At 43.2% G+C, this 25,783-nt stretch overlaps 1 protein-coding gene across 2 annotated transcripts in view; it reads left to right on the forward strand.

Annotated features, from left to right (window-relative positions):
- Positions 1-25,783, forward strand: part of ada2a (adenosine deaminase 2a) — a 60,971-nt gene that overhangs the window by 11,439 nt on the left and 23,749 nt on the right. For both annotated transcript variants that reach the window (XM_078219961.1, XM_078219962.1), the window contains exons 3-4: positions 10,653-10,863; positions 24,437-24,564. In XM_078219961.1, the coding sequence (XP_078076087.1) occupies positions 10,653-10,863; positions 24,437-24,564 (339 nt within the window). The remainder of the gene's footprint in view (positions 1-10,652; positions 10,864-24,436; positions 24,565-25,783) is intronic.

The following is a 25,783-nucleotide window of genomic DNA, read 5'->3' on the forward strand; positions in this document are numbered from 1 at the left end:
TGGCCCTTGGTTTTAATGCCATAACTGAAAGATGGCACCTCCACTTTCTTGCATTAGACGATCAGCCCTGATTATGCAAGTTGAATGCAAGCTGGTGTTGAAGGTTTAAATATTTGAATTGGTTGAAGTTTTCCTGTAATTAGTAGATCCATCGTCATTTTTAAAACAGAGTGTCAGGCTTCATCTTATCAATTAGCTTCATGCAATCTGGTTCAATAGGGCAATCAATACTAAATTAGGCAAAAGATTATCTTGTATATTTTGGGGACCTGAAACATTGTCTACAATCTTAGTAGAAATGAAGTTGCCTTTAGTTGTATCTCAAATAACTTGTGGCCAATAATTGCGTTATATATCCATCAGCTAATACAAAATACACTGGTCAGACTCTTATCACCATTCATGTTGGTGGGATTTTCCCATCCCGCTGCAGTGAACGGAGATTTGGCTGGCCACCAAATTCTCTGACCTTGCTGTAACAGGAGCGTGACGTGAATGGCAGGTAAGGTCGCACCCACTGTTAGATTAAAGTGTTACATTAATGTACAGAATTTATTTTTGTACCATTGGTAAAGAGCAGTTCATTTTCATTGCTGAAGACAGAATAGAAAGCTCTCTGATATGGAATCTTTTCATGGACTGCAGTTCCTTGCAGCTCAGTGGGTAAATGTATAATGTGGTGTACCAACCGGATTTTAAGACCAGTCAGGTTCAGGATAAGTTCCTGGTGTCTGCTTCGATAGCTGGTGTCAACTGGAGCAGCTGTGGAGGGAGATTGAGAAAATTCAACATGACCATTTCAAATCATCAGAGAGTGGCAGGAAAGTCTATCCTAGAGATTCCTGAGCCGTTCCAGCCAGTGGAGAGAGTATGGTGGAGAAAATAGCAAAGAAAACCTCTAATGAAACCTCCCAAGTTTCTATAGATATAACTCATGGGGCTAAATGGATCGGGGTGGGGGGATTAGGGAAAGCGGGGATCAGGATATTGAATTTGATAATCAGCCATGGTCAAATTGAATGGCAGAGCAGGCTCAAAGGGCAGAATAACCTACTCCTATTTTTTATGTTTAAGCTGTACTGCAATGCAATGTTTTTCTACCGGGGATCACGGCCCATGGGTGGGTCGTGGGATGTTGAAAATGGGTCTCCAAAAATTGCCTGACTCCCCCCCCCCCCCCCCCCCGTTTTCTCTCTGGGTAAATTCTTGCTGCAGTACAGTATATGACCACATGAAGCAAGAATAAATAGGTCAGTGTGCCCTGTATGTGCACTTGGCGGCAAACGCCCTGTATATCTATGCACATGTAATTTTCTTTTCCTTTCGAGTAAGCCTATTGTAGACCTGCATCTTTTTGTTACATGACAGCGAGGGCCAGAGACATCAATAGCAGATAAACCTACTGGGCAGGATCCTGCATCTGAATCTGCTGGGGAGAGAGCTAGCTGCTCTGCCGAGTTCGTGACAGGGAAGAGCAGTACTAATGTTAGCTATGAACAGAGTGCCAAGGTCTCCAGTGAGCAGCTTGCAAAGAGAAACCTAAAATCAGGAATTGGGGGGGGAAAAGGCAGAATAAAGATGATTTTTAAAAAATATATGGTTTTGTTCATTGTGTCAGCGCAAATAAGGATGCAAAGCCACGTGCGTTATTTGCGGGATTGCAAAGACATCTGAAGACCAAGCATGGCGATCTTGGGAACAAACCTTTGGATTTTTTTTCAAAGGATTCACTGAAATCACCAGCTCAAGTTCTTAGCAGAAATTTAACATTGAGTGACAAAACACAATTAGCTTCTTGCATGGAGAAAATGCCCCACACTGATGCAGAGGAATTAATTTTCCCTGCAGCATTGGACATAGTTCGCATGGTCTTCGATGAGAAGTCAGCTGAAAAACTGAAATGCATCTCACTTGGTGACATATGTTGCCTGTGAAAGATTATATACAGACACATCGGCCAGTTTATTATTCAAAAACACATTTACCCAGTACTCTTGAGAGAAATAAAGGACTGCAGTTGAAACTTAGTTTTATTAAAACACTTGCAAATTGAAGAAACAATTCTTAAACAAATTAAGTTAACTTTTCCCCAAACTAGACTGACTGCCCGAAAAACACAAGTACTACCGGCTCTGGTGAACTTGACCGGGCTGTTGAGTTCAATTCACTGAGCTTGTGTCGATTGATGAACTCAGGGTCTTCTTGGTACGAAGATGGATCTCGCACATCCTCTTCCATCATCGCAGCAGGCCGTTCCGAGTCTTCGCTGGGTGTTGTCTCCAGATGTCTGTTTTTATTCCCCTCTTCGAACCCTTCTGGAATCTTCTCTGGCTTTCAGCCAATGGGATCACAGGGTGAGGGTCACAGCATCCAATGAGGTTAGGCCAGGTCATCCAAGGTGTCTATTTCTTGGGTGTCCTGGATGCACACATCCCCATTCAAGATGTGGCTAATCAGAGGTGCCAGGGAGTCTGGCTGAAACTGGGGAATACAAAAACATAGTGCCTTTTTCTATTGTTCTGGCTGAGTACCTCTTGATGGGTTTTGGGTCATACCGACTCTCCCATTGTTAAGTTCAAGCACTTCTGTTCAATATGCAAGACAGTTCTGGGCTGGTCCCTGTTGGCTTTTGACCTGTGGTAACCTTGGCCTGTATGCATTCCATCAGCTGTTTGTCTGTGTTTAATTTAGTGTGGGATCTAGTTGCTTAGGCCATTGGCCACTTGGCTACAACAGTGTCTCGTTGAATTTGTGATGTTGCTGAGAATTTAGAAGTATGGCTTATTCCTCGGTTAAAGTTAGATGGGGATTTCTCAGTACAACTAGATGAAACTACTGACATTAGATTGTGCAATTTTGTTAGTTTATGACAATGGATTTGTTGTGTTGCTTGACATTACCGACCAGCATGACTGGCGCACAGATCCTTGAAGTGTTGAATTGCTATGTGGTTGTAAAATGCGGACTCGACTGGGTTAATTGCAAAGGAAGCAGAAGCGATAGTTTTTAAGTTTATTTATTAGTGTCACAAGTAGGTTTACTTTAACACTGCAATGACGTTACTGTGAAAATCCCCTAGTTGCCACACTCCGGCGCTTGTTCAGGTATACTGAGGAAAAATTTAGCATGGCCAATGCGCCTAACCCGCACGTCTTTTGGATTTGGGAGGAAACCGGAGCACCCGGAGGAAACCCACGCAGACACGGGGAGAACGTGCAAGCTCCACACACACAATGACCCAAGCTGGGAATCAAATCAGGGTCCCTACCACTGTGAGGCAGCTAAACCACTGCGCCACCGTGATAGAGCAGCGAGCATGACTGGTCCTCCATTTCATTCCAATCAGGCTCACCTGTCACATTAATTAGTAATGAACATGGTGTGGGACGGCCATTTGGTAAAAGTGGGTCACCGGAAAAAAAAGTTTGATTAATGTATGTATTTGAATTAAAGCACGACAATGATTGTAAATCCAGTTTGATGGGTTTTTTCATCAGGGCAGCAGCTGTAAATATTATTTATGCTTTGGGGTGGGACTGTATTTTAAATAATGCAATATGGTTGATTTTTTTGATTTATTATTGTCACATGTATTGGGAAACAGTGCGCGCTTTACAGACAAAACATACTGTTCATAGAGCACATGAAGGAGAAGGAAAGGAGAGGTTGCAGAATGTAGTGTTACAGCCACAGCTAGGGTGTAGAGAAAGATCAACTTAATATAAGGTAGGTCCATTCAAAAGTCTGATGGCAGCAGGGAAGGAGCTGTTCTGGAGCTGGCTGGTACGTGACCTCAGACTTTGTTGAGCCCATCTATAGCCATAATTATCCAAGAGGGCATAAATCAAACAAATTCCACTGCAGAAGAAAAGTTGTCGACACACTATCTAAATCAAGGATGACATCCGCCAGGCATGGTGAGTCTTCAGATGACTGAGGAGCCCTTTTTGCCTAATGGAGGCCAGCTTGTGACATTGCTTAGCATGGGGACTCTGGTGTGCAGCTGTGTTCCACACTGTCTTGGTGGTTGGTGGCTGGATTCAGCGATTGGGGCCACTTCTTCCCAGTTACAGGTGTCCTCTGCCTTGCAGCCGTTGGGGCCACTGCCCTCATCTGCCCGCTGTGTCATTGAGGACTTCTTGGATAGTTTTTTTTTGTCTGGAACACCCCCTCCCCTCCCCGCCACCCCCCCACCCCCACCCCCTCGACCTTATCGCCATGGGAGGCCCTACCAGGAGTGTGAACTCTGAGTGCTGCCTGGTTCATTGGAACACGCAAGCTTCTCCACCACAGCAAGGTGACAATCCTCGGAAAGATGAAGAAAGGTGCACCATTGCTTTGAACATAATATCAAGGGTTGGTGCAAATCAATGGAATTAAGTCAGAGGTATTGGAAATTTTCACCTGAGGATTCAACCAGTCAGAGCAGTGAGTAACTGTCTAACAGGTCAAAAAACCCAGGATGCTCCTTATTCTTGGAATGTGGGCATCACTGGCAAGGCAGCATTTATTTCCTGTTCTTAATTGCCCACAAAGTGGTAGTGAGCTGTCTTCTTGAACCGCTGCAGTCTTTATGGTATAATTCCCTTCACAGCGTTGGTCAAGAGGGAGTTCCAGGATTTTGGCCCAGTGATCATTAGCGAACGTCCTCACTCGCAACCTTGTGTTGGAGAGAAGATCTTTTGATGACGCAGCTGAAGATGGTTGAGCCAAAGACACTACCCTGAGGAGCTCCAACAGCTGAAATGACTCAACAACTTCAACCCCCTTCCTTTGTGTGAGGCAGGACTACAATCAGTGGAAAGTTTTCCTCCTGATTCCCATCGACTTAGATTTTCTTGGGTTCCTTGACACCACCCTTTATCAAATGTTGTCTGGTGTCAAGGGCAGTCGCCCTCCCCACACCTCTGGAACTCGGCTCTTTATTTTTGTCCATGTTTGAACCAAGGTTATAAAGAAGTCTGGAGCCAAGAAAGCCTTGTGCAACCTAAATTGAGCATCAGTGAGCAGGTTATTGCTGAGTATCTGCAACTTGGTAATACTGTTGATGACCGCTTCCATCAGTTTGATCGAGATTAAAATGATGGAGTGGAAATTGGAGCCCAATCTAGCACAAGCGACAGTAGTTCTGCTTGTTGGAGGCCAATCATCGCAGGTGCCAGAACACCACTGTTGGAGTTCTTCAGGATTGTGTCCTACACCCAACCATCTTCAGCTGCTTCATCCCGTACCTCTGCTCTGTCATAAGGTTAGAGGTGCAGATATCCACTAATGATTGCATAATGTTCATTTGCGACTTCTGAGCGTGTGATACTCGCATCATTCCAGTAAAGATAGAAACCATACAAACTAGAAGCAGGAGTAGGCCATCCGAGCCTGCTCCGCCATTCATTATGATCATGGCTGATCATCAAATTCAATGCCCTGCTCCACCTTTCATCCCCATATTGTGGCTTCTTTGTGGTTTCTGGACAAACAGAAACAAACTGGGAAGTTATTTCAAAATGTTAGATGGGTTTTCCCTGTGCAAGTTGACTACCCTCTCGCCTATCATGAAGATGGGATGTCAATTAAGGTCTTTCAGTGAATTACAATCATCCCACCCCCAGTCACCTCAACTCTAATCCATTATATAGACATTAGGACACATCGCAAATGCCATCACTTGACCAAAGCTGGAGTGGAGTGGGGGGCTCTCAAAACCTTAGTAATCCACAAGAGAACCCAGTAAGGCAACCTAGGGCCAGCAGCACAGAGGGATCACGCCCAGAAGAACCTTGTTTCGAAAGAACAGCTCTGGCAGTGAAAGAGAATATTTTGCCTTCAGATTATATTTTTTCTCTTCAGAAACTCAGCCACAATTTCAGATGAAAAATCCATAAGCTTCCACCTACATTGTCTTCAAAGAATAGAGAGAGAGCGAGAATCCATCTGGCTTGCAACGCTTTTCATCTTAAATAGTGGTTAATAATATGTGGCCTGTTTCTTGTCCCTCTGTACGTAATCTAGGTGCATGTCTCATCTCTTTTTTAAAAAAAATTTGCGTCACAAATAGGCTTGCATTAACACTGCAATGAAGTTACTATGAAAATCCCCTAGTCGAAACACTCCGGTGCCTGTTCGGGTACACTGAGGGAGAGCATGGTCAATGCACCTAACGAGCGCGTCTTTTGGACTGTGGGAGGAAACCAGAGCACTCGGAGGAAACCCATGTAGACACTGGGAGAATGTGCAGACTCCACACGGACAGTGACCCAATTCGGCAATTGAACCCGGGTCCATGGTGCTGTGAGGCAGTAGTGCTAACCACTGTGCCACCGTGCCTCCAGAACTCCTGTAGGAGTGAGTGTTTCATTGCACTTACATATTTGTTTACACAGCACGCAAAATGTGTTTCTTTTGAAAACCTGTTGGTGTGCATTCATTAAAGTCATAAAAGTTCAAAACGCTCCCACTCAAAATTATTCTTGTAGTCAGCTTAGAGATGAGAAAAAAGGGGAAGAGTTATCCCACCATTTTTCCTTCTCTGTAGCAAGATACTGAAGCATTCCATATCCACACACAGCAGGACCTGGATAATATTCAGGCTTGGTCTGATAAGTGGCAAGTAACATTTGTGCTACACAAGTGCCAGGCCATCTCCAACAAGAAGGAATCTAACCATTTTCCCTTCATATTCAATGACACTGCCATTGCTGAATCCTCCATTATCAACATCCTGGGGCTACCATTGACCTGAAACTCAACTGGACCAGCCTAATAAATACTGTGACCACAAGAACAGATCAAAGAATGGGAATTCTGTGATGATTTACTCGCTGCCTGACTCCCTGAAGCCTGTCTACAAGACACACGGCAGGAGTGTGTTGGAATAATGTCCACCTATCTGGATGAGTGCAGCTCCAACAACATCCAAGGAGCTGGATAGCATCCAGGGTAAAGCAACACCCTTGACTTGACATCCCTTCCACCATCTAAAGTAAAGAATCCGTCACTACTGGTGCACCCTGGCAGTATGTGCCATCTATATGATGCACTGTCGAAACAGAAAGAAGTCTCACAACACCAGGTTAACGTCCAACAGGTTTATTTGGTAGCACAAGCCACTAGCTTTTGGAGCACTGCCCCTTCATCAGGGAAGTGGGAGTTCTGTTCACAAACAGGGCATATAAAGACACAAACTCAATTTACAAAATAATGGTTGGAATGCGAGTCTTTACAGGTAATCAAGTCTTAAAGATACAGACAATGTGAGTGGAGAGAGGGTTAAGCACAGGTTAGAAAGATGTGTATTGTCTTTAGCCAGGACAATTAGTGAGATTTTGCAAGCCCAGGCAAGTCGTGGGGGTTACAGATAGTGTGACATGAACACAAGATCCCGGTTGAGGCAGTCCTTGTGTGCGGAACTTGGCTATCAGTCTCTGCTCAGCGACTCTGCACTGTCGAGTGCATGAAGGCCGCCTTGGAGAACACTTACCTGAAGGCATTCGGCCTCTGATCTTTGGGTAAGCGTTGTCCAAAGATCCCTGAAGGCAGCAGGACTGGTGGTTAAGGCAGAAGGGATACTTGCCTTTATTAGCCAAGGCATAGAATTTTGCTACCAAATAAACCTGTTGGACTTTAACCTGGTGTTGTGAGACTTCTTACATAGAATATAAGAGCAGGGAAGTTTTGATGGAGCTGTGTAAAACACTCATTAAGCCACAGCTAACGTTCTGCATATAGTTCTGGGTGCCACACTGTAGGAAGGATGTGATTGCCCTGGAAAGGGTGCAGAGGCGATTCACCAAGATGTTGCCAGGGCTGGAGTGTTTCAGATTTGTCGAGAAGCTGGTTAAGCTGTTCTTTTTTCTTAGAGCAGAGAAAGCTGAGGGAGGACCTAATTGAGGTGTACAAAATTATGAGGAACATAAATAAAATGTTTTCCTTTAGTCGAGGGGTCAATAACCAGGGACATAGATTTAAGGGAAAGGGCAGGGGATTTAGAGGGGTTTAACCTTGACTAACATTGAATTATGTGAAGTAGTTAGAAAGGCTACGTAAGGATAATGCACTCAACATAATGGCCCAGATCTTTCTGGAATCCTCCAAAACTCTGATGTAAAACCAGAGCCTTTGGATGGTTCCGACTTACTTAGCAGAATAGTTACACAAAGAAAATGAGAAGGATTCAAATCATTTTAAAATCCTGTGTAGTAATTATTAACTCCCTTAACTCCCCGACCCACCTTAGCCCCTCACCCATGTACCTACTTAACACATTTGCCTCTCTCTGTAGCTTGTCAAAGTAGCTAAAACATTTAAACTTACTGAATAGCAAGTCCACAGTCGTATGAAAAATTGCTGCTTGGGAGAGGTGTCAAGAAGTAAAAAGGGGCCAGAAACTGCATAGCAACAGGAATTAGCATCTTCTGGAGAGAAGGAAGAACAGTAGCGCCGTCAATCTCTACGGAAGATTCAACCCAACATATTTGGATTTTCAAAAGATTCATGGCTCAGGTCAGAACAAATGTCAGGAAACAAGTAGCAGAATGTTAACAGGCTGGCTACTGCTTGGAAAGCAGAGAGTAGTTGCCCTGACTGTAAAACAGTGGGAAATGCTGTTCCATAGGGATCAGTGCGAGAACCATTGTTCATGCTGAAACTATTTGGACTCGGGAATCAAAAGTACAATCTTAAAATTTGCGGACAGCATCAAATTGGGAACGGTGTAATTAATGCGAAGGATGGCTGCAGCAAAATTACAAGAAGACATTGAATTTGTAAAATGGGAGTGGGATATGTAAAATGTGGTAGGTTTTGATGGGAATCTTCTTCTCGGAGGCTATATTCTCCTTGGAAAATGAGTATCCAATTGGGATCAAGGATTAAAGGGGTCCAGATGTACAACTCACCCAAAACTAGTGATGCAGGTTAATTAAGCCATAAAAAAGGAAACTAACAACAGAGAGAAAATGCTGGAAAATCTCAGCAGGTCTGACAGCATCTATGGAGAGAGAATAGAGCCAATGTTTTGAGTCTAGATTACCCTTTGTCAGAGCAAAGAGAATCAGTAGAGATTTATTCTATTGGGGTTGTGGGGGTGGAATTGGACAAAGGAAATGTACATGAGGATACAGAAGGCTGAGAAGGTGCTAAGAGTGTCCATTAAGCGATGGACAAAGAGTTACCTGGACTCGAAACAACATCAGATCTTTTCTCTCCTTACAGATGCTGCCAGACCTGCTGGAGATTTTCCAGCATTTTCTCTTTTGGTTTCAGATCCCAGCATCTCCAGTAATTTGTTTATAATTAACAACTGAGGTTCTTTCCTAGAGAGATAGAATGGAAAAGCAGACAAGTTATGTTAAAATTCTATGGAACCATGGTTATTTGGAGTGTTATGAAAAGGATATCGAGGCACCGGATAACGTGCAAAAGAGTAATATCAAAACGGAGAGGTTGTACCTATCAGGAATGATGGAACAAGCTGGGGCTCTTTTTTTTTAGGTATCTATGTGCTTGGCAGGTCAAAAATTATCTTCATGAACTACAGTAGTGCAGTAATTTATTTAGATCATGTTTTGGCCTGATTTTAGAGCAAATTACCATTTGCAATTCCTAAAACCCAGAATAAGAAGGTTAAACTTAGCAAGTTTATCATCAGTTCAATTCTTGGTCTGTGCTGAGCTACCTGATCATAGCTGGACTGGGGTAAGAATACTACAAATGGCCTTAATAATCTGGGATTTTCACTCCAGCAATCCCTCCTGTCAAAAGTGTTGCTAAAGTGTGATTCAGGTACCTTTCCTCCCTTCTGAGTCAGAAAGTTGTGGATTCAAGTGCCACTCCAGAGACATGAGCACATAACCTAGAGTGACACTTAGTGCAGTACCAATGGAGTGCTGCACTGTTGGATGTGCTACCTTTCAAATGAGGACATCAAATCAAGTCCCATCAGCTTTATTGGTAGGATGTAAAGGGTTTCATGACATTTATTCAAAGCAGAGCAGGGGCTTCTCATCTTTAAAGGTAGATTATTTGGTGGTTGTTTTTTGTGGGACTGTGCTCTGCCCAGATTAGATGTCATGTTTTCTACATTACTCCAGTGACTACATTTCAAGGATACTTGGTTGTAAAGTGCATTGCAATGTCCTGAAGTCACGAAAGAATAAATGCAAGCCAACCTCTTCCTTTGTCTTCCACTATTGAATAGCCGGTCCACAGTCACATGAAACATTGCTACTTGGATGAAGTGTCGAAAGGTAAAAAGGGCCTGAAACTACATAGCAACAGGAATTCATGTCTTATGGAGAAAGGAAAGAACAGAAAATTGGTGAAAAATGTATTGATAAAATATTGTAATAAATATATACTTAGTGGGGTGACAGTGGAGGCTGATAAAATAAGATAGCAAAACCCATATATATAGACCATTTGAAAGTGTGTGTTGCAGTTCTTGGCTCTGGAATGTACTTTCAAATTGCGTTAAAAACTAAGAGAGCCCTTTGCCTATTGAGTGTTGTAAAAATTGTAATATATTGTGAACTCCAACTTCTGAAAAGTCATTTTTAACATGCATTTTGTGTAGAGTATACACAATCCAAATAGTTGCATTTTATTAAAGTAAAATTCACATTTGGTGAATGTCTTTTTTTTTTCTCCCCCTACAGTCTATTTAGAAATCTTACACTGATGACAGAAAACCCAGAAGAAGCCTACCCATCACAAAACATAATTTGGAAAAGATTTGTTGAAATATTTGCTGCCGCTAGCAGTCTCATTTCCTATGCCCCAGTATTTAAAACCTACTTCTATGAGGCTTTGAAAGAATTTCATCATGATAATGTACAATACATAGAGATCCGAGCATTGCTACTACCGGTATGTACAAAATGGTTCATTTATGAGGAAATGCTTTTTGTCACATTGTTTTAGATTGAATCAGAAACTTCGGAACGCACTTTTCTTCCCTCTGTATTTTCTAATGGTGGAGGTGACTAAGTGCTGCATCCCCATGTAATCAATCATTCCCTTTCAGAGACTGCTGCTGTTCTCAATGACACATCTGGGAAGTAATGGCTGGTGACCCTCATGACAGGTGGGGTACAACTATACCTAACTAAGCCAGCATGTTACCATGGCAATGGGCTCTTCACATACATACAATGTAGTTTATTTTCTTGTCCTAGCTTTCTGTCATTGTTAGAAAAAAAAAAGCAAGGTCAAAGAAAGGAACCAGTGAACAGGTGGGAGGAGCGAAAGCCAAGAGTCACTCGGCTAAGCCAGCTCCTCCTCTTGAACTTGTTCTTCTCAATGTACATATTGTATACCTCCATCCGTTTCTGTTATTTCACACCCCAGGCCTCTCGCCCCCTTCCTTCCCTGGCTCTGAAAACCAGCCCTCCTGCCAATTTGGCAACTATTCTTGTAGAATCTCGCCATTGTGATGTGGGACACCCGCTGCCTATCTCCATCTTGTCATCTCACATCTTGAGCTGTAGCTGATAACTACACCGACTCAGTGCTCAGGCACTGAAAATTTTACCCATCTGCATCTCGGATATGGCTTCCAGGTGTGTGAAAATCAACTCAACAACCACATGCTGGGTCAGCAAACTCGGGAAGATTCCACAGAGTTTAAAATATGTTAGAACAAAGCCAGCAGATGTTGGGACATCACTAAAATATGATTCTACACAACTGGCAGTCGGGGGATGCATGTACAGGTAAATTAGCAAATGCTTGGGGTCCTCCACACACATCGGAGGAAATGGTGCATAGCCTGTTATATTCTTCAATGGACTTGTACTGTGAGCCTTTATAATCTATGCCTTATCACATTAATCTTGGCTGAGGTAAACGGCAGGCAGAAGGTCATTCTCTTACAGATCTCATGATCCAGGGAGTAGCTCCAGAAAACCCTTGGATTACTATTTGAGTTCCCACATTTCCATGGCTTATATCTCTCAAGATCTCAATTATAATTTTCTTCAGTTTTGACATTTGAATTTGAAGTGAGTTGTAAGAGTCATTAAACAGAAAATCCATAACTTTCTAGGGAGCTTAAGGGTTCACTTAGAATAATGAGCTGGAATAGGTCATTTGGCCCTTCAACCCTCTTCTTCCAATCAACCAAATCATAGCTGTTCTCCCTCAACTCCACCACCCTGCACTATCCCCATATCTCTAATGGGTAGATGAGCTTTACAGGCCGCAAACATCCCATCCTTAATTTCTGACCCATTAACGAGATAGGTAATCTTGGTCGGGTGACAATAGAAGGATTACAGTTGGCTTTAAGAGAGGAATTCAGCTAGGACAGTTCTCTGACGGCAGTGATGAGAGAAAACTGGATTTTGTAATTAAAATGTTCTCATGCCCTTGATAAAACAGACCAAATTTCACCGATTAGCCAAGCAAGGAATCAACATCTTCTTGAGAGAGAACAGGAAAGAAAATTGAGCAGAAAAGAAATGGAATGAAAGATCTGTCATAAATTCAATCCAACATTTACAATATCTAAATTTGTGGATAATTTGATAATACAAATATTATACAAATCTTTACACAATTGATAAAAACGGATGCTACATTTAACACAAAACATGTATTCTGAAAATGCTGGTAATTTTTACATGCCTCCTGCCACTTGAAGGAAGATAGCGTTAGCACAGATCAATCATTACAAGCCATAATGTAAGGATGTCCTAGGCAGTCATCTTCAGTGCTTTTAACCTTTTTCTGCCACAAAATAAAACATTAACTATGTAGATGGGCAAGAAAAGAAAGAGAACCTTTGGGGCTTTTTAATGTTTTTTGTGTATGTAAATACCTTTACCTGGGCTTTGATGCTTCCTTCTCAAATACCACTTGATCACATTTGAAATTTGCTCAAACTTTCAGAAGTGGATAAAATAAAAAATGCTTCAAAGTTTGTTATTCATTGAAGAGATCTGAATTCAAGGTTAATGCAGGGATCTTCTTGTACTTATGGAAGCAAGGGCATCTTACTGAGAACCCAAATTTCAGTCCCGTTTCTTCTTGAACATGTCATCCCAGCTCATTGCTAACTTCCCTTTGACCTTCCTCACAATGAGATTACTGTGGCCAAAATCAATAATGACATCCTCCATGTCTGTGAGCATGGTGCATTACCCTGCTTGAACACTGCATCATTTGATAGTCAACCCAGCCATTCTCCTCTGTCAATGTTCCATGGGCAGGTTTTATGGGATTGTCCTTGCACTGGTCCACTCCTACATGTCCCAATACTGCCATTCTATCTCCAGCAATGGTTTCTCATCTCAGTTCTACAAAGTTACCTCTGGAATTCCCCCTCTCTCTGCCTCATCCAAACTGTTTCCATCTGAGTATAATTTGCACGAGTGCATCCAGTTCCAAATGTATATTTATGACCTGCTGCTGCACTCCCATCAGCTGCCATGGTCATCTCTGTGCAGTTAAACTCCTTGACTCTGATTAAGGAGTGGATTAATTAAATTTTCTTCTAATTGAACGTAAACACAACAACTGCCTTGTTTTTAGGTCTCACTATTAATTCCATTCCCTTGACATTGGCTATATTCACAGCCACCCATTCCACTCATGGAATTTTTCTGTCCAACCCAGGGCTGGGCTTCACATCATATCAATCCATCACCAGGACCACTTGCATTCATCTCTGCAACAATGCACCATTATTGTCCTACCTATCTCACTGCCAAAACCTGTGTCCTCACTGCTGTCATTTGTGAGAATTGAGTCCTTGCTGAGTTCCTAGCTAGCACCTATCACAAAAACAAACTGGTCCAAACCTTCATCTCTGTTTCCTGTCCCACGTTAAGCCCTGTTCAGTGATGACTCTCTGCCTCCACTGATTTGCTGTTCCTCAATGTTTTGATCTGGATCCATCCACACACAATCTAGACTATTGCAATCTCCTCGAACTTGTGGCTCTCCCACACCTTTTCAGTTTGACACCTGGTCTTCTATGCATGAACCTTCCCTTCATCCCGTCATCTCTGCTACGTATTCGGCTGTCTCAGCGCCTCTCTCCAGGATTCCCTGCTTACCCTTCTGCCTCTGTTTTCTCACCATCTTAAAAACCTTTCTTAAAAATCCCATCTTTTCAATTAAGCTTTTAGCCCCCTCTCGTAGATGTCTTACCACAGCCCACTGTCCATTCCTTGAATTCATTTTCTATGATTTTATCGTAAATCAAAAATTTCAAAGGTACCAGTGATCTATCTACATTTCATGAATGATACAAGTGTCAGATTCCTTGCCTGATGCTTTAATGTTATAATTACTTGAGATACTGACATGCATAGGCTTCATTTAATTAATTAAAATAGTTAGATTCTGTGCAGAAATTTATTACCTCAGGCAAATCTTCACTGACCTCACCTTGTTCATGGACTTGCAAACAAGCCATTTGAATGAAAATATAATTTCAGTGTCTGTAGGGGGGGGGGGGGAAACTTTTTTTCTTTCATATTTAATTATAACCTCCTGCGCCTTTTCCCACACTAGTTGGCTTTGCTCGGTAGTCCACCAACTTTTGGGCTTTATGTTCTGCTAATAATGTTTACTCAGTCCATGGTTGAAAGGTCTGAAGGCTTTTTCTCATTGATCCTTTCCTTCCTTATTCGTGGCTGTTGATGCTATTTAAATTGTACAGTATAAAGTGCTGAGGGTGAGAATTCTTTGCGGGGGTGGGGGGGGGGGAGGTGTTCCAACTGTGTCTTGTGTTTTTAGACGAGGAAGAGGAGTTCCTCAGAGGCCAACAACCTCTGAGATTTTGTTTTTGTCCACGTGCATCACTAACCCGGGGCTGTGTTTATAGACCCCATTACATGAACCCGGGCATGCTCACCTTGTCGTAATTGTCTGCACTTCAGAAGACAAGCTGCCAGAATTTGAACCATCTGCCACTGATAGGCCTGGGGAGAATGCCTGGAACAGAGAGCTCATCCTGTGGAAGTGGAGGTTGTTACAGCATAAAGCTATCATGCTGCCTAATCCTCCCAAGTCACTTGAAGGAGATTTGCTGCATCAAGCTGTCTGCGGTGTACATACACTTGAAGCAAGTGTCAAAGGATATGTTTGCAATGGCCTACTGCTGCTGCTTGTTTCTATACTACCACAGCAAGTAGCTGAGGCCAAAACATTGTCTGATTTCAAGAAGAAATTAGATTTAGCACTTGGGACTCGAGGGATATAGGGGTAAGGGGGCATCAGGATGTTGAATTTGATGATCAGTCATGATCATAATGAATGGCCTACTACTCCTTCTAGTTTCTATGTCTCTAATAGCCACTAAGGCAAAATTGGATAACCCCATTTATATCATAGCTGGGCATAGCCCAGCACTAAATCATAATCTTTTTCCAGGAAGCACCCAGGATGTGGCAAACTATGGTGCCGACATTGCTGGAAAAATAAATGTGAGGAGATGGTTGTGAGAAGATCTTAACTATCCTCCAACAAAAACAAAAAATGCTGCAAAGTCACACCAAGTCTGACAGCATCTGTGGGGAGAGAATAGAGCCAACATTATGAGTCTAGATAACCCTTCATTGGAGCTATCTTCCACTATCTTGGCTGCCCCACCCAGGGAGAAATCAACTATGGGTCGGATCCCAAACAATGATGAGACAGAGTACAGGAATGAGATAGAGAATCTGGTGAACTGGTGCGGCAACAATAATATCTCCCTCAATGTCAACAAAAAGGATATTGTCATCGACTTCAGGAAACGTAAAGGAGAACATGCCCCTGCCTACATCAATGGGGATGAAGTAGAAAGGGTCGAGAGCTTCAAGTTTTTAAGTGTCCAGATCACCAACAACCTGTCCTGGTCCCCCCCATGCTGACACTATTCTGAAGAAAGCCCACCAACGCCTCTACTTTCTCAGAACATAAGAACATAAGAAATAGGAGCAGGAGTAGGCCATCTAGCCCCTCGAGCCTGCCCCGCCATTCAATAAGATCATGGCTGATCTGACGTGGATCAGTACCACTTACCCGCCTGATCCCCATAACCCTTAATTCCCTTACCGGTCAGGAATCCATCCATCCGCGCTTTAAACATATTCAGCGAGGTAGCCTCCACCACCTCAGTGGGCAGAGAATTCCAGAGATTCACCACCCTCTGGGAGAAGAAGTTCCTCCTCAACTCTGTCTTAAACCGACCCCCCTTTATTTTGAGGCTGTGTCCTCTAGTTTTAACTTCCTTACTAAGTGGAAAGAATCTCTCTGCCTCCACCCTATCCAGCCCCCGCATTATCTTATAAGTCTCCATAAGATCCCCCCTCATCCTTCTAAACTCCAACGAGTACAAACCCAATCTCCTCAGCCTCTCCTCATAATCCAAACCCCTCATCTCCAGTATCAACCTGGTGAACCTTCTCTGCACTCCCTCCAATGCCAATATATCCTTCCTCATATAAGGGGACCAATACTGCACACAGTATTCCAGCTGCGGCCTCACCAATGCCCTGTACAGGTGCATCAAGACATCCCTGCTTTTATATTCTATCCCCCTCGCAATATAGGCCAACATCCCATTTGCCTTCTTGATCACCTGTTGTACCTGCAGACTGGGCTTTTGCGTCTCATGCACAAGGACCCCCAGGTCCCTTTGCACGGTAGCATGTTTTAATTTGTTTCCATTGAGATAGTAATCCCATTTGTTATTATTTCCTCCAAAGTGTATAACCTCGCATTTATCAACGTTATACTCCATTTGCCATATCCTCGCCCACTCACTCAGCCTGTCCAAATCTCTCTGCAGATCTTCTCCGTCCTCCACACGATTCACTTTTCCACTTATCTTTGTGTCGTCTGCAAACTTCGTTACCCTACACTCCGTCCCCTCCTCCAGATCATCTATATAAATGGTAAATAGTTGCGGCCCGAGTACCGATCCCTGCGGCACGCCACTAGTTACCTTCCTCCAACCGGAAAAACACCCATTTATTCCGACTCTTTGCTTCCTGTCGGATAGCCAGTCCCCAATCCACTTTAACACACTACCCCCAACTCCGTGTGCCCTAATCTTCTTCAGCAGCCTTTTATGGGGCACCTTATCAAACGCCTTTTGGAAATCCAAAAACACCGCATCCACCGGTTCTCCTCCATCAACCGCCCTAGTCACATCTTCATAAAAATCCAACATGTTCGTCAAGCACGACTTTCCCCTCATGAATCCATGCTGCGTCTGATTGATCGAACCATTTCTATCCAGATGCCCTGCTATCTCCTCTTTAATAATGGATTCCAGCATTTTCCCTACTACAGACGTTAAGCTGACCGGCCTATAGTTACCCGCCTTTTGTCTCCTTCCTTTTTTAAACAGCGGCATAACATTAGCTGTTTTCCAATCAACCGGCACTACCCCAGAATGCAACGAGTTTTGATAAATAATCACTAACGCATCCACTATTACCTCTGACATTTCTTTCAATACCCTGGGATGCATTCCATCCGGACCCGGGGACTTGTCCACCTTCAGTCCCAGAAGACTAAGGAAATTTGGCATGTCAGCTACGACTCTCACCAACGTTTACAGGTGCACCGTAGAAAGCATTCTTTCTGGTTGTATCACAGCTTGGTATGGCTCCTGCTCTGCCCAAGGCCACAAGAAACTACAAAAGGTCGTGAATATAGCCCAATCCATCACGCAAACCAGCCTCACATCCATTGACTCTGTCTACACTTCCCGCTGCCTCGGCAAAGCAGCCAGCATAATTAAGGACACCACCCACCCCGGACATTCTGTCTTCCACCTTCTTCCGTCGGGAAAAAGATACTAAAGTCTGAGGTCACGGACCGACCGACCGACTCAAGAACAGCTACTTCCCTGCTGCTATCAGACTTTTGAATGGACTTACCTTGCATTAAGCTGATCTTTCTCTACACCCTAGCTATGACTGTAACACTACATTCTGCACTCTCTTGTTTCCTTCTCTATGAACGGTATGCTTTGTCTGTATAGCGCACAAGAAACAATACTTTTCACTATGTTAATACATGTGACAATAATAAATCAAATCATTGAACCAAAGAAGAATCTTTTTTTGGCAGCTTGAAGATCCATTTGTCATTCCATATTCACTGGCAAGTCCAGCTTTGATGCAATGACAGAATTTCATAAATGCATTATACATTTAGATTTACCACCCACAATTTCTTGCATTCCCGAGTGGCCTTTAGTTCTTTTGTGAGAATCATCTCGCACTATATATTACTTATGATGTGACCAAGGACTTGTAACAATAATACCACTTAAGTCCTTCTGAAGGTGAACTGAGTAAGCCATTTGGCTTGAAACAAATCATTATGCTGTTTTATTTCCCAGTCAGTGAACTAACAGAGAAGCAGTTCTAACTTAATTCAATTAGTTCAGTGAGTACAAATTGGATGTTTTTTTTTTAAACTAACATTTTTGATTTCTGGCACTTGATGAGCTTTTGTTCTCTTTAAATGACTCTTTTCCTCTCCTTCACAGCGGCCTGGCTTTCTGAGTATTTCCAGCATGTTCTGTTACAGATAGCGAGCAGTATTTTTGCTTTTCTGTTTGTCTCACTTTACGGAGATCAAAGGATTTTGCAACACAATGGGGTGTGAGATGTTCTTCAGTCACTTAGACAAGCAAATGAATAGCTTTATTGTTTAGGCTCTGGAGAAAACAACTGGCATTTAATGCATTAACCTTTTCAGTGGGGAAAATTATTAGAAAAACCTGAAATGTCAGTGAGCAAGATTGAACATAATACAATAAATGTATTTCCCAGAGGTCGCAGAAATCCTGAATTTAGATCATATTTAATGGACTTATGAACTCATGGTAGCTCGAGTGTGGAACTTTCTTTATTCTTTACCTGGTGCTCCCCCAATACCACAGTAGAAAACAGTACCACTGCAGGGAAGCATCTCCACAGCATAATTTGTGCCAGATGCAAGTGATCTGGTTGTTAGTAATCGCTTCTCCAATCAACTTGTGCTTCAGGTTTTACTGGAGGCTAGATTTTTCACTCCCAAATGGGGATACCATTTCACATCAAGAAGCACGTCGAAGGAGGATGACTACTTGTGAGGCATGGTGGCACAGTGGTTAGCACTGCTGCCTCACTGCAAGAAGTCTCACAACACCAGGTTAAAGTCCAACAGGTTTATTTGGTGACAAAAGCCACTAGCTTTCGGAGCGCCAGGGACCTGGGTTCAATTCCGGTGATGTGGAGATGCTGGTGTAGGACTGGGGGAATCCAATTCAATTCCGGTCTCGGGTCACTGTCTGTGTGGAGTTTGCACATTCTTCCCATGTCTGCGTGGGTTTCCTCCGGGTGCTCCGGTTTCCTCCCACACTCCAGAGATGTGCAGGTTAGGTTCATTGGCTGTGGTAAATTGCCCCCAAGTGTCGGGGAGATCAACTGGAGAAACATGTGTAGTGACGGGGATAGAGTCTGGGTCGGATTGTTGTCAGTGCAGGCTCGATGGGCCGAATGGCCTCTTTCTGCACTGTAGGGATTCTATTCTATCTGTACTAGGATGTCAATTCTTCAGTATCAAAGAGAGCCGATATATCCACTTGCCTCTCTGCAATGACACGGTGAACATTTGTCTGCGACTGTCCTTTTATTGTTGGGCTGCAACCACGTGCAGATTTCTGCCTTGCCAGATTTCATGTTTTCTTTGCTAGGATGTGCCAGACAAAGCTCTCCAGCCATATACCAGTTCTTTATTCCAATAGGAAAGAGGAACTTCTGTTCAAATTTTGACATGGGCTGACTGTGTAGGTGCGATCACAGCCAGTTTAGCGAAACAATCTGGGGTATTTACGTATATCAAAATAATCTTTAAAAACACACTAACACTTTTTCATTCTTTTATGAGGTAAAGGTTTACTCTTTCTCTCCATTATTTTGTGAGGATCTTGCTGGGGATTACACTGTGGCACAAGTCAATCCATCTTTCATCTTGTGTGAGCCAGAAGGTGAATGTTATCAGACTGTTATTTATAGGAGGAATGTTGGGGGTAAGTGCCAAGAGCAGATGGAAGGTATCACACTGAGTGAGTTTTCCTCTCCCCAAAACAGGTGCCCCGGTTAACTCAGCCGATACAAATAATTGAACCTGTGACCTTCTGGGTTATATGGCTTAGTTCCACACTGGATTTAGTAATTGCCTATTAAGGGAGCAAATAAGAGGCAAGATTAGGGTATTTACTGTTGTTTTTGTAAATATCTCTCAATGTCAAGCCATCAGGGTTTAGAATGATCAAAAAGATTACACTATTGATCAGAATGACTTCCTAAACCACTTGGAAAATCACTTCACAATTATCATCTTGGCTAAGTCATTAATCTGAAAAGAAAGTCACTAATGAAACAATTTTTCCCAATGTCATGAAACATTTCAATGACTGTTGAAATAAAAGATCAGGGTAATTAGATTAATATGGTCTTGCTTTGGTCATTGTCTTAAATAAATGTCCCTTCAATGTCATGAAATTGTCCCCCAGGCAGGGAGTTCAAGTTGTTTGCAGCACACATGGGGAGTTTGGTCATAATACTGGCATGATTTTCTATCCACTAAGTAGATACAAAATCATGGGCAAATGCACTTGAATTCCTGATCTTTGATTTTGATTTGATTTATTATTGTCACATGTATTAGTATACAGTGAAAAGTATTGTTTCTTGCACACTATACAGACAAAGCGTACTGGCATAGAGAAGAAAAGGGGAGAGTGCAGAATGTAGTGTTACAGTCATAACTAGGGTGTAGAAAAATATCAACTCAATGCGAGGTCCATTCAAGGATCTGCACTTCGGCAGAAAAGTATTCCTTCCAGGAACCTGATTTCAGAAAATTAATCTTTAGCTTCCATAAGTAAGGCACCACTGATTCTAAAAAGCAAGTCAATAGTGATGAGATGACCTATGTGGCAACAATATTGAAAGTGGTATATTTGTAATTATAGGCATGAAAGTAGGTTGGAAAATTGCAATTTCTTGTGCTATAAAAGGGTTAAAAGAGGTCTATTAGAGGCTTCAAATGATAGCTTTTGACAGAACCAAGAGAAGCTTTGAGCATTGATGGGTATCATGAGCGCCATGCCAATGAACAGAGACCTTGTAGAGCAGTGGGTAGCGCCCCTGCCTCTGAGCCAAAGACTCCGGGTTCAAGTCCCACTCCATGGCTTGATAGCCAAGGAAGGTGTATTCATAACGCGGTCAAATAGGTTGAGTATGTCAACCTGCAAATCCTTCCAACACACCAATGGATGGTGGTAAGAGTGGGAGAGACTCCACCCTCATGTCAATCATGTCTAATATGGAGTGGCACCCCTCAAGCTATAAACTCCATGGCGACGCACTAATGACTTATTGAATACAGGAGTTGGGACGTCTTGTTGAAGTTGTACAAGACATTGGTAAGGCCACACTTGGAATACTGTGTGCAATTCTGGTCACCCTATTATAGAAAAGATATTATTAAACTAGAAAGAGTGCAGAAAAGATTTACTAGGATGCTACCGGGACTTGATGGACTGAGTTATAAGGAGAGGCTGAATAGACTGGGACTTTTTTCTCTGGAGCGTAGGAGGCTGAGGGGTGACTTTATAGAGGTCTATAAAATAATGAGGGGCATAGACAAGGTAGATAGTCAATATCTTTTCCCAAAGGTAGGGGAGTCTAAAACTAGAGGGCACAGGTTTAAGGTGAGGGGGGGGGGGAGATACAGACGTGTCCAGAGGGGCAATTTCTTCACACACAGGGTGGTGGGTGTCTGGAACAAACTGCCAGAGGTAGTAATAGAGGCGGATACAATTTTATCTTTTAAAAAGCATTTAGATAGTTACATGGGTACGAATGCGAGCAATTGGGATTAGTTTAGGGGTTTTAACAAAAAAAGGGCAGCATGGACAAGTTGGGCCGAAGGGCCTGTTTCCATGCTGTAAACCTCTATGACTCTATTCTGGGAACTAATTACTGGCTATCAAAACAGACGAAAGTCTGCCTTAGGTGCAGGAAGAAAATTGGAAGTGGAATGCAAATGATAGGCTATATTTGACCAGTTGTGAGAGCATGCCAGTAGTTTTATGAGCCATAGAGAAAACATGGCAAAGTTATGTGAGTAAAAGGAAGGAATAGCCTCTGGTAATTAACAAAAAATGAGAGATGCCTTCATGTAGGGTCAGACTGTATTATGGATATGATAGGACAATGTGAGCTGAATGCTTGGCGCATGCACACACAGTCTTTTGCTTTAACTGTTAGTACTCCCTACGTTTATGTTCTTTCTCAGTCCGGAGAACATTTTTGTCATTTACCCTTGAGCAATGCAGAGAGAGAACATTTATGAGTGTCCAGCTCCTGCCATGTTTAGAATCATAGAAGCCTACAGTGCGGAAGGAGGCCATTCAGCCCATCGAGTCTGCACTGACCGCAATCCCAACCAGGCCCTATCCCCATAACCCCATGGATTTGTCTTGTTAGTCCCCCTGTCCCTAGGGGGCAATTTAGCATGGCCAATCCACCTAACCCGCACATCTTTGGACTGTGGGAGGAAACAGGAGCACCCGGAGGAAACCCACGCAGACACGAGGAGAAAGTGCAAACTCCACACAGACGGTGACCCGAGCTGGGATTCGAACCAGGGTACCTGGCGCTGTGAGGCAACAGCACTAAACACTGTGCCACCGTGCAGCACCTTGGTTCTATTTGAAGCATTTTTTGTCTTTCTCCAAATTTGACACTGCTTTCACTGAAACTTCAGAAACTCTTCCAGGAAGTAGTTCATTCAGGGAATTCCTCCAGATTATTTTTTATTCTTTCACTTGGTCTTACTTGACTTTTGTAAATAGTAAACGTGTGATTAAATGTGTTTTCAGCAAAATATCATCCTCCAGCAAGATCCCTTCTGGAGTAAGAAGATAGCGAACCCCAAAATAAAATGACGATAACAGATCAATGATGTTAGGCAAGTTAAGGAGAGTTTGTGGGTGTGGTAGGTAACTACGGCCTGATGGTGAGGGGAGGTTAGGCGATTGATATCAGAGTAGAGAAGCTGGCAGTTTCCTGTATGGCTCAGAGCAGCTAATGTTGCTTGAAAAATATAATTAAATGATTTTTATCAGCAACGTTTACTGCAGCTGTACAGGGCCTTGATAAGGCCACATCTGGGATACTGTGTACAGTTTTGGTCTGATTTGAAACAAAATATAATTGCATTAGAAGCAGTTCAGAGGAGGTTTACTGGACTCATTCCTGAGATGAGGGGCTTATCTTATGAAGAAAGGTTTTACAGGTTGTATCTATACCCATTGAAGTTTAAAAGGATGAGAGCTGATCTTATTGAAACATACAAGATCTCGAGGGGATTTGATCAGGTACATACCAGGAGGACTAGAACCAGGAGACACAGTTTAAGAATAAGAGTTCTGCTTTTTAAGATGAAGATGATTTTTCTCCCTTCAAAGGATAATTCATAGAATAGAAACATAAAATTCCTACAGTGCAGGAGGAGGTCATTTGGTCCATCAAGGTTGCACCAACAAAATCCCATCCTATTCCCATAATCCCACGTATTTACCCCGTTAATCCCCTGACACTAAGGGGCAATTTATCATGGCCAATCAACCTCACCCACACATCTTTGGATTGTGGGAGAAAACCGGAGCACCCGGAGGAAACCCATGCAGACACGGGGAGAATGTGCAAACTCCACACAGACAGTGACCCAAGGCTAGAATCGAACCTGGGTCCCTGGTGCAGCGAGGCAGCAGTGTTACCCATTAGCTAGCCTGTGGAATTCTCTTCTCTAGAAAGCAATGGAGGCTGGATTATTGGGATTTTATTCAAGGCAGAGTTAGATAGATTTTTGATAGACAAAGGAATCAAAGGTTATAGGGGAGCAGATGGCAAAGTGGAATTGAGACCCAACCGGATCTTATTGAATGGCGCAGGAGGCTTGAAGGGCTGAATGGCCAACTCCTGCTCCTAGTCCCTGTGGAATCTGAGCTTCACTGACAAAGGTAGTATTTGTTGACCATTCCTAATTGCCTTTGGGAAGATGATGATGAGCTGCCTCTTGAACCACTGCATGCCGTCAGGCCAACAACTGTGCCTAGTCAGCCTCCCACAAAAACAAGGTGTCTGTATAAGAACTGTAGCTAACTTCCAAGAGCTGCTGCACTGTCAAGTTTCAGTATGTCATTTGGATCCTGGATTGGGCAATTAGCCTTTATTGCATGCTTTAAAAGGAAATATTCAGCATTTGAAAAAGGAAGAATATTGAGGAAGACCAGTTCAGGGGACAATTCCAGCTGAGATATAGCGCTCACAAAGGCACCATCAGCTAAACAGCCTCTACTGCAAATTCACTTTACAAGTCATCGGATGGTTGATTTAACGAATAATTATCTGGCGCTCTGCATCTGTTTCAGGTCTATGAACTTGATGGAACTTTGCATGACAAGGATTGGTGCATTCTGGCTTACCAGGACGTTGCCAAACAATTCAAAACAGATCATCCTGATTTTGTGGGAACCAAAGTCATATTTTCCGTACATAGGTAGGATATGATCATTTACTACCTTTGCCTGATGTTTTAGCCTAATGTATCAAAATACCGCTATCTAACTTGACTAGAAATTTGGCTTCACACCATTGGGCCGCCCTTTGAGAAGGAGAAAATGGAAGAAAGCAGAAAATTGTTCCAGCTGGGGTCAGTGGAAGAGAGTGTGTAATCTCCCCACCTTTCTGACTGGGATCAGCACAAACCAGTCTGGTGGGTAAATGAACATGATGTGGAGATGCCGGCGTTAGACTGGGGTAAACACAGTAAGAAGTCTCACAACACCAGGTTAAAGCCTAACGGGTTTATTTGGTAGCAAAAGCCACTAGCTTTCGGAGCGCTGCTCCTTTGTCAGGTAAGTGGGAGTTCTGTTCACAAACGGGGCATATAAAGACACAAACTCTTAACATTTGTAGAAATTTGATGTCTGTGTCGATATGCGCGATCTTCTTGGAGATCCTCTCCACTTGGAGCCGGAGTTTGCGGTGTCGATAGTAGTCATGCTGTGGAGATGCCGGCATTGGATTGGGGTAAACACAGTAAGAAGTCTCACAACACCAGGTTAAAGTCCAACAGGTTTATTTGGTAGCAAACGCCACTAGCTTTTGGAGCGCTGCTCCTTCGTCAGGTAAGTGGGAGTTTGTATCTTTATATTCCCTGTCTGTGAACAGAACTCCCACTTACCTGGCAAAGGAGCAGATCTCCGAAAGCTAGTGGCTTTTGCTACCAAATAAACCTGTTGGACTTTAACCTGGTGTTGTGAGACTTCTTACCAGGTAAATGAACACATGGGCCTGGATTTTCGCTCCTAAGTCAGGAACGCAGAGCCGAGACAATTTCCAACTCTGCTAAGCTATCTTGGAGAGAGTATCCCAGAAGTTTGGATTTCACTTTGGATTGGTGGTGGGGTGGTTTAAAGAGTTTAGGAGGGTGCCGGGTGCAGAGGCAGGCTGAGCTGCAGGCTGGCATCGGTGGTCCAGCACTTCCTTTGAAGTTGTGGGGAAAAAACCCAAAAAAAACAGTCCTCCATCACTCACTCCTCACTCACCCCACATGCTCCCGATGCCCCATTTATGCAAACCCACATCACCATGGCCCCTCATTCTCTCCATGTCCACTTATGCTGATCTACCCACCACCCCCCCCAAACCCCTTCATACCCTTTATGGCGATGTCTGCCCCTACATGGCCCCTTACACCCTCCATACTAACTCAT

This window comes from Mustelus asterias, chromosome 9 (genome assembly GCF_964213995.1).
Source record: "Mustelus asterias chromosome 9, sMusAst1.hap1.1, whole genome shotgun sequence".
NCBI classification, from domain to species: Eukaryota; Metazoa; Chordata; class Chondrichthyes; order Carcharhiniformes; family Triakidae; genus Mustelus; species Mustelus asterias.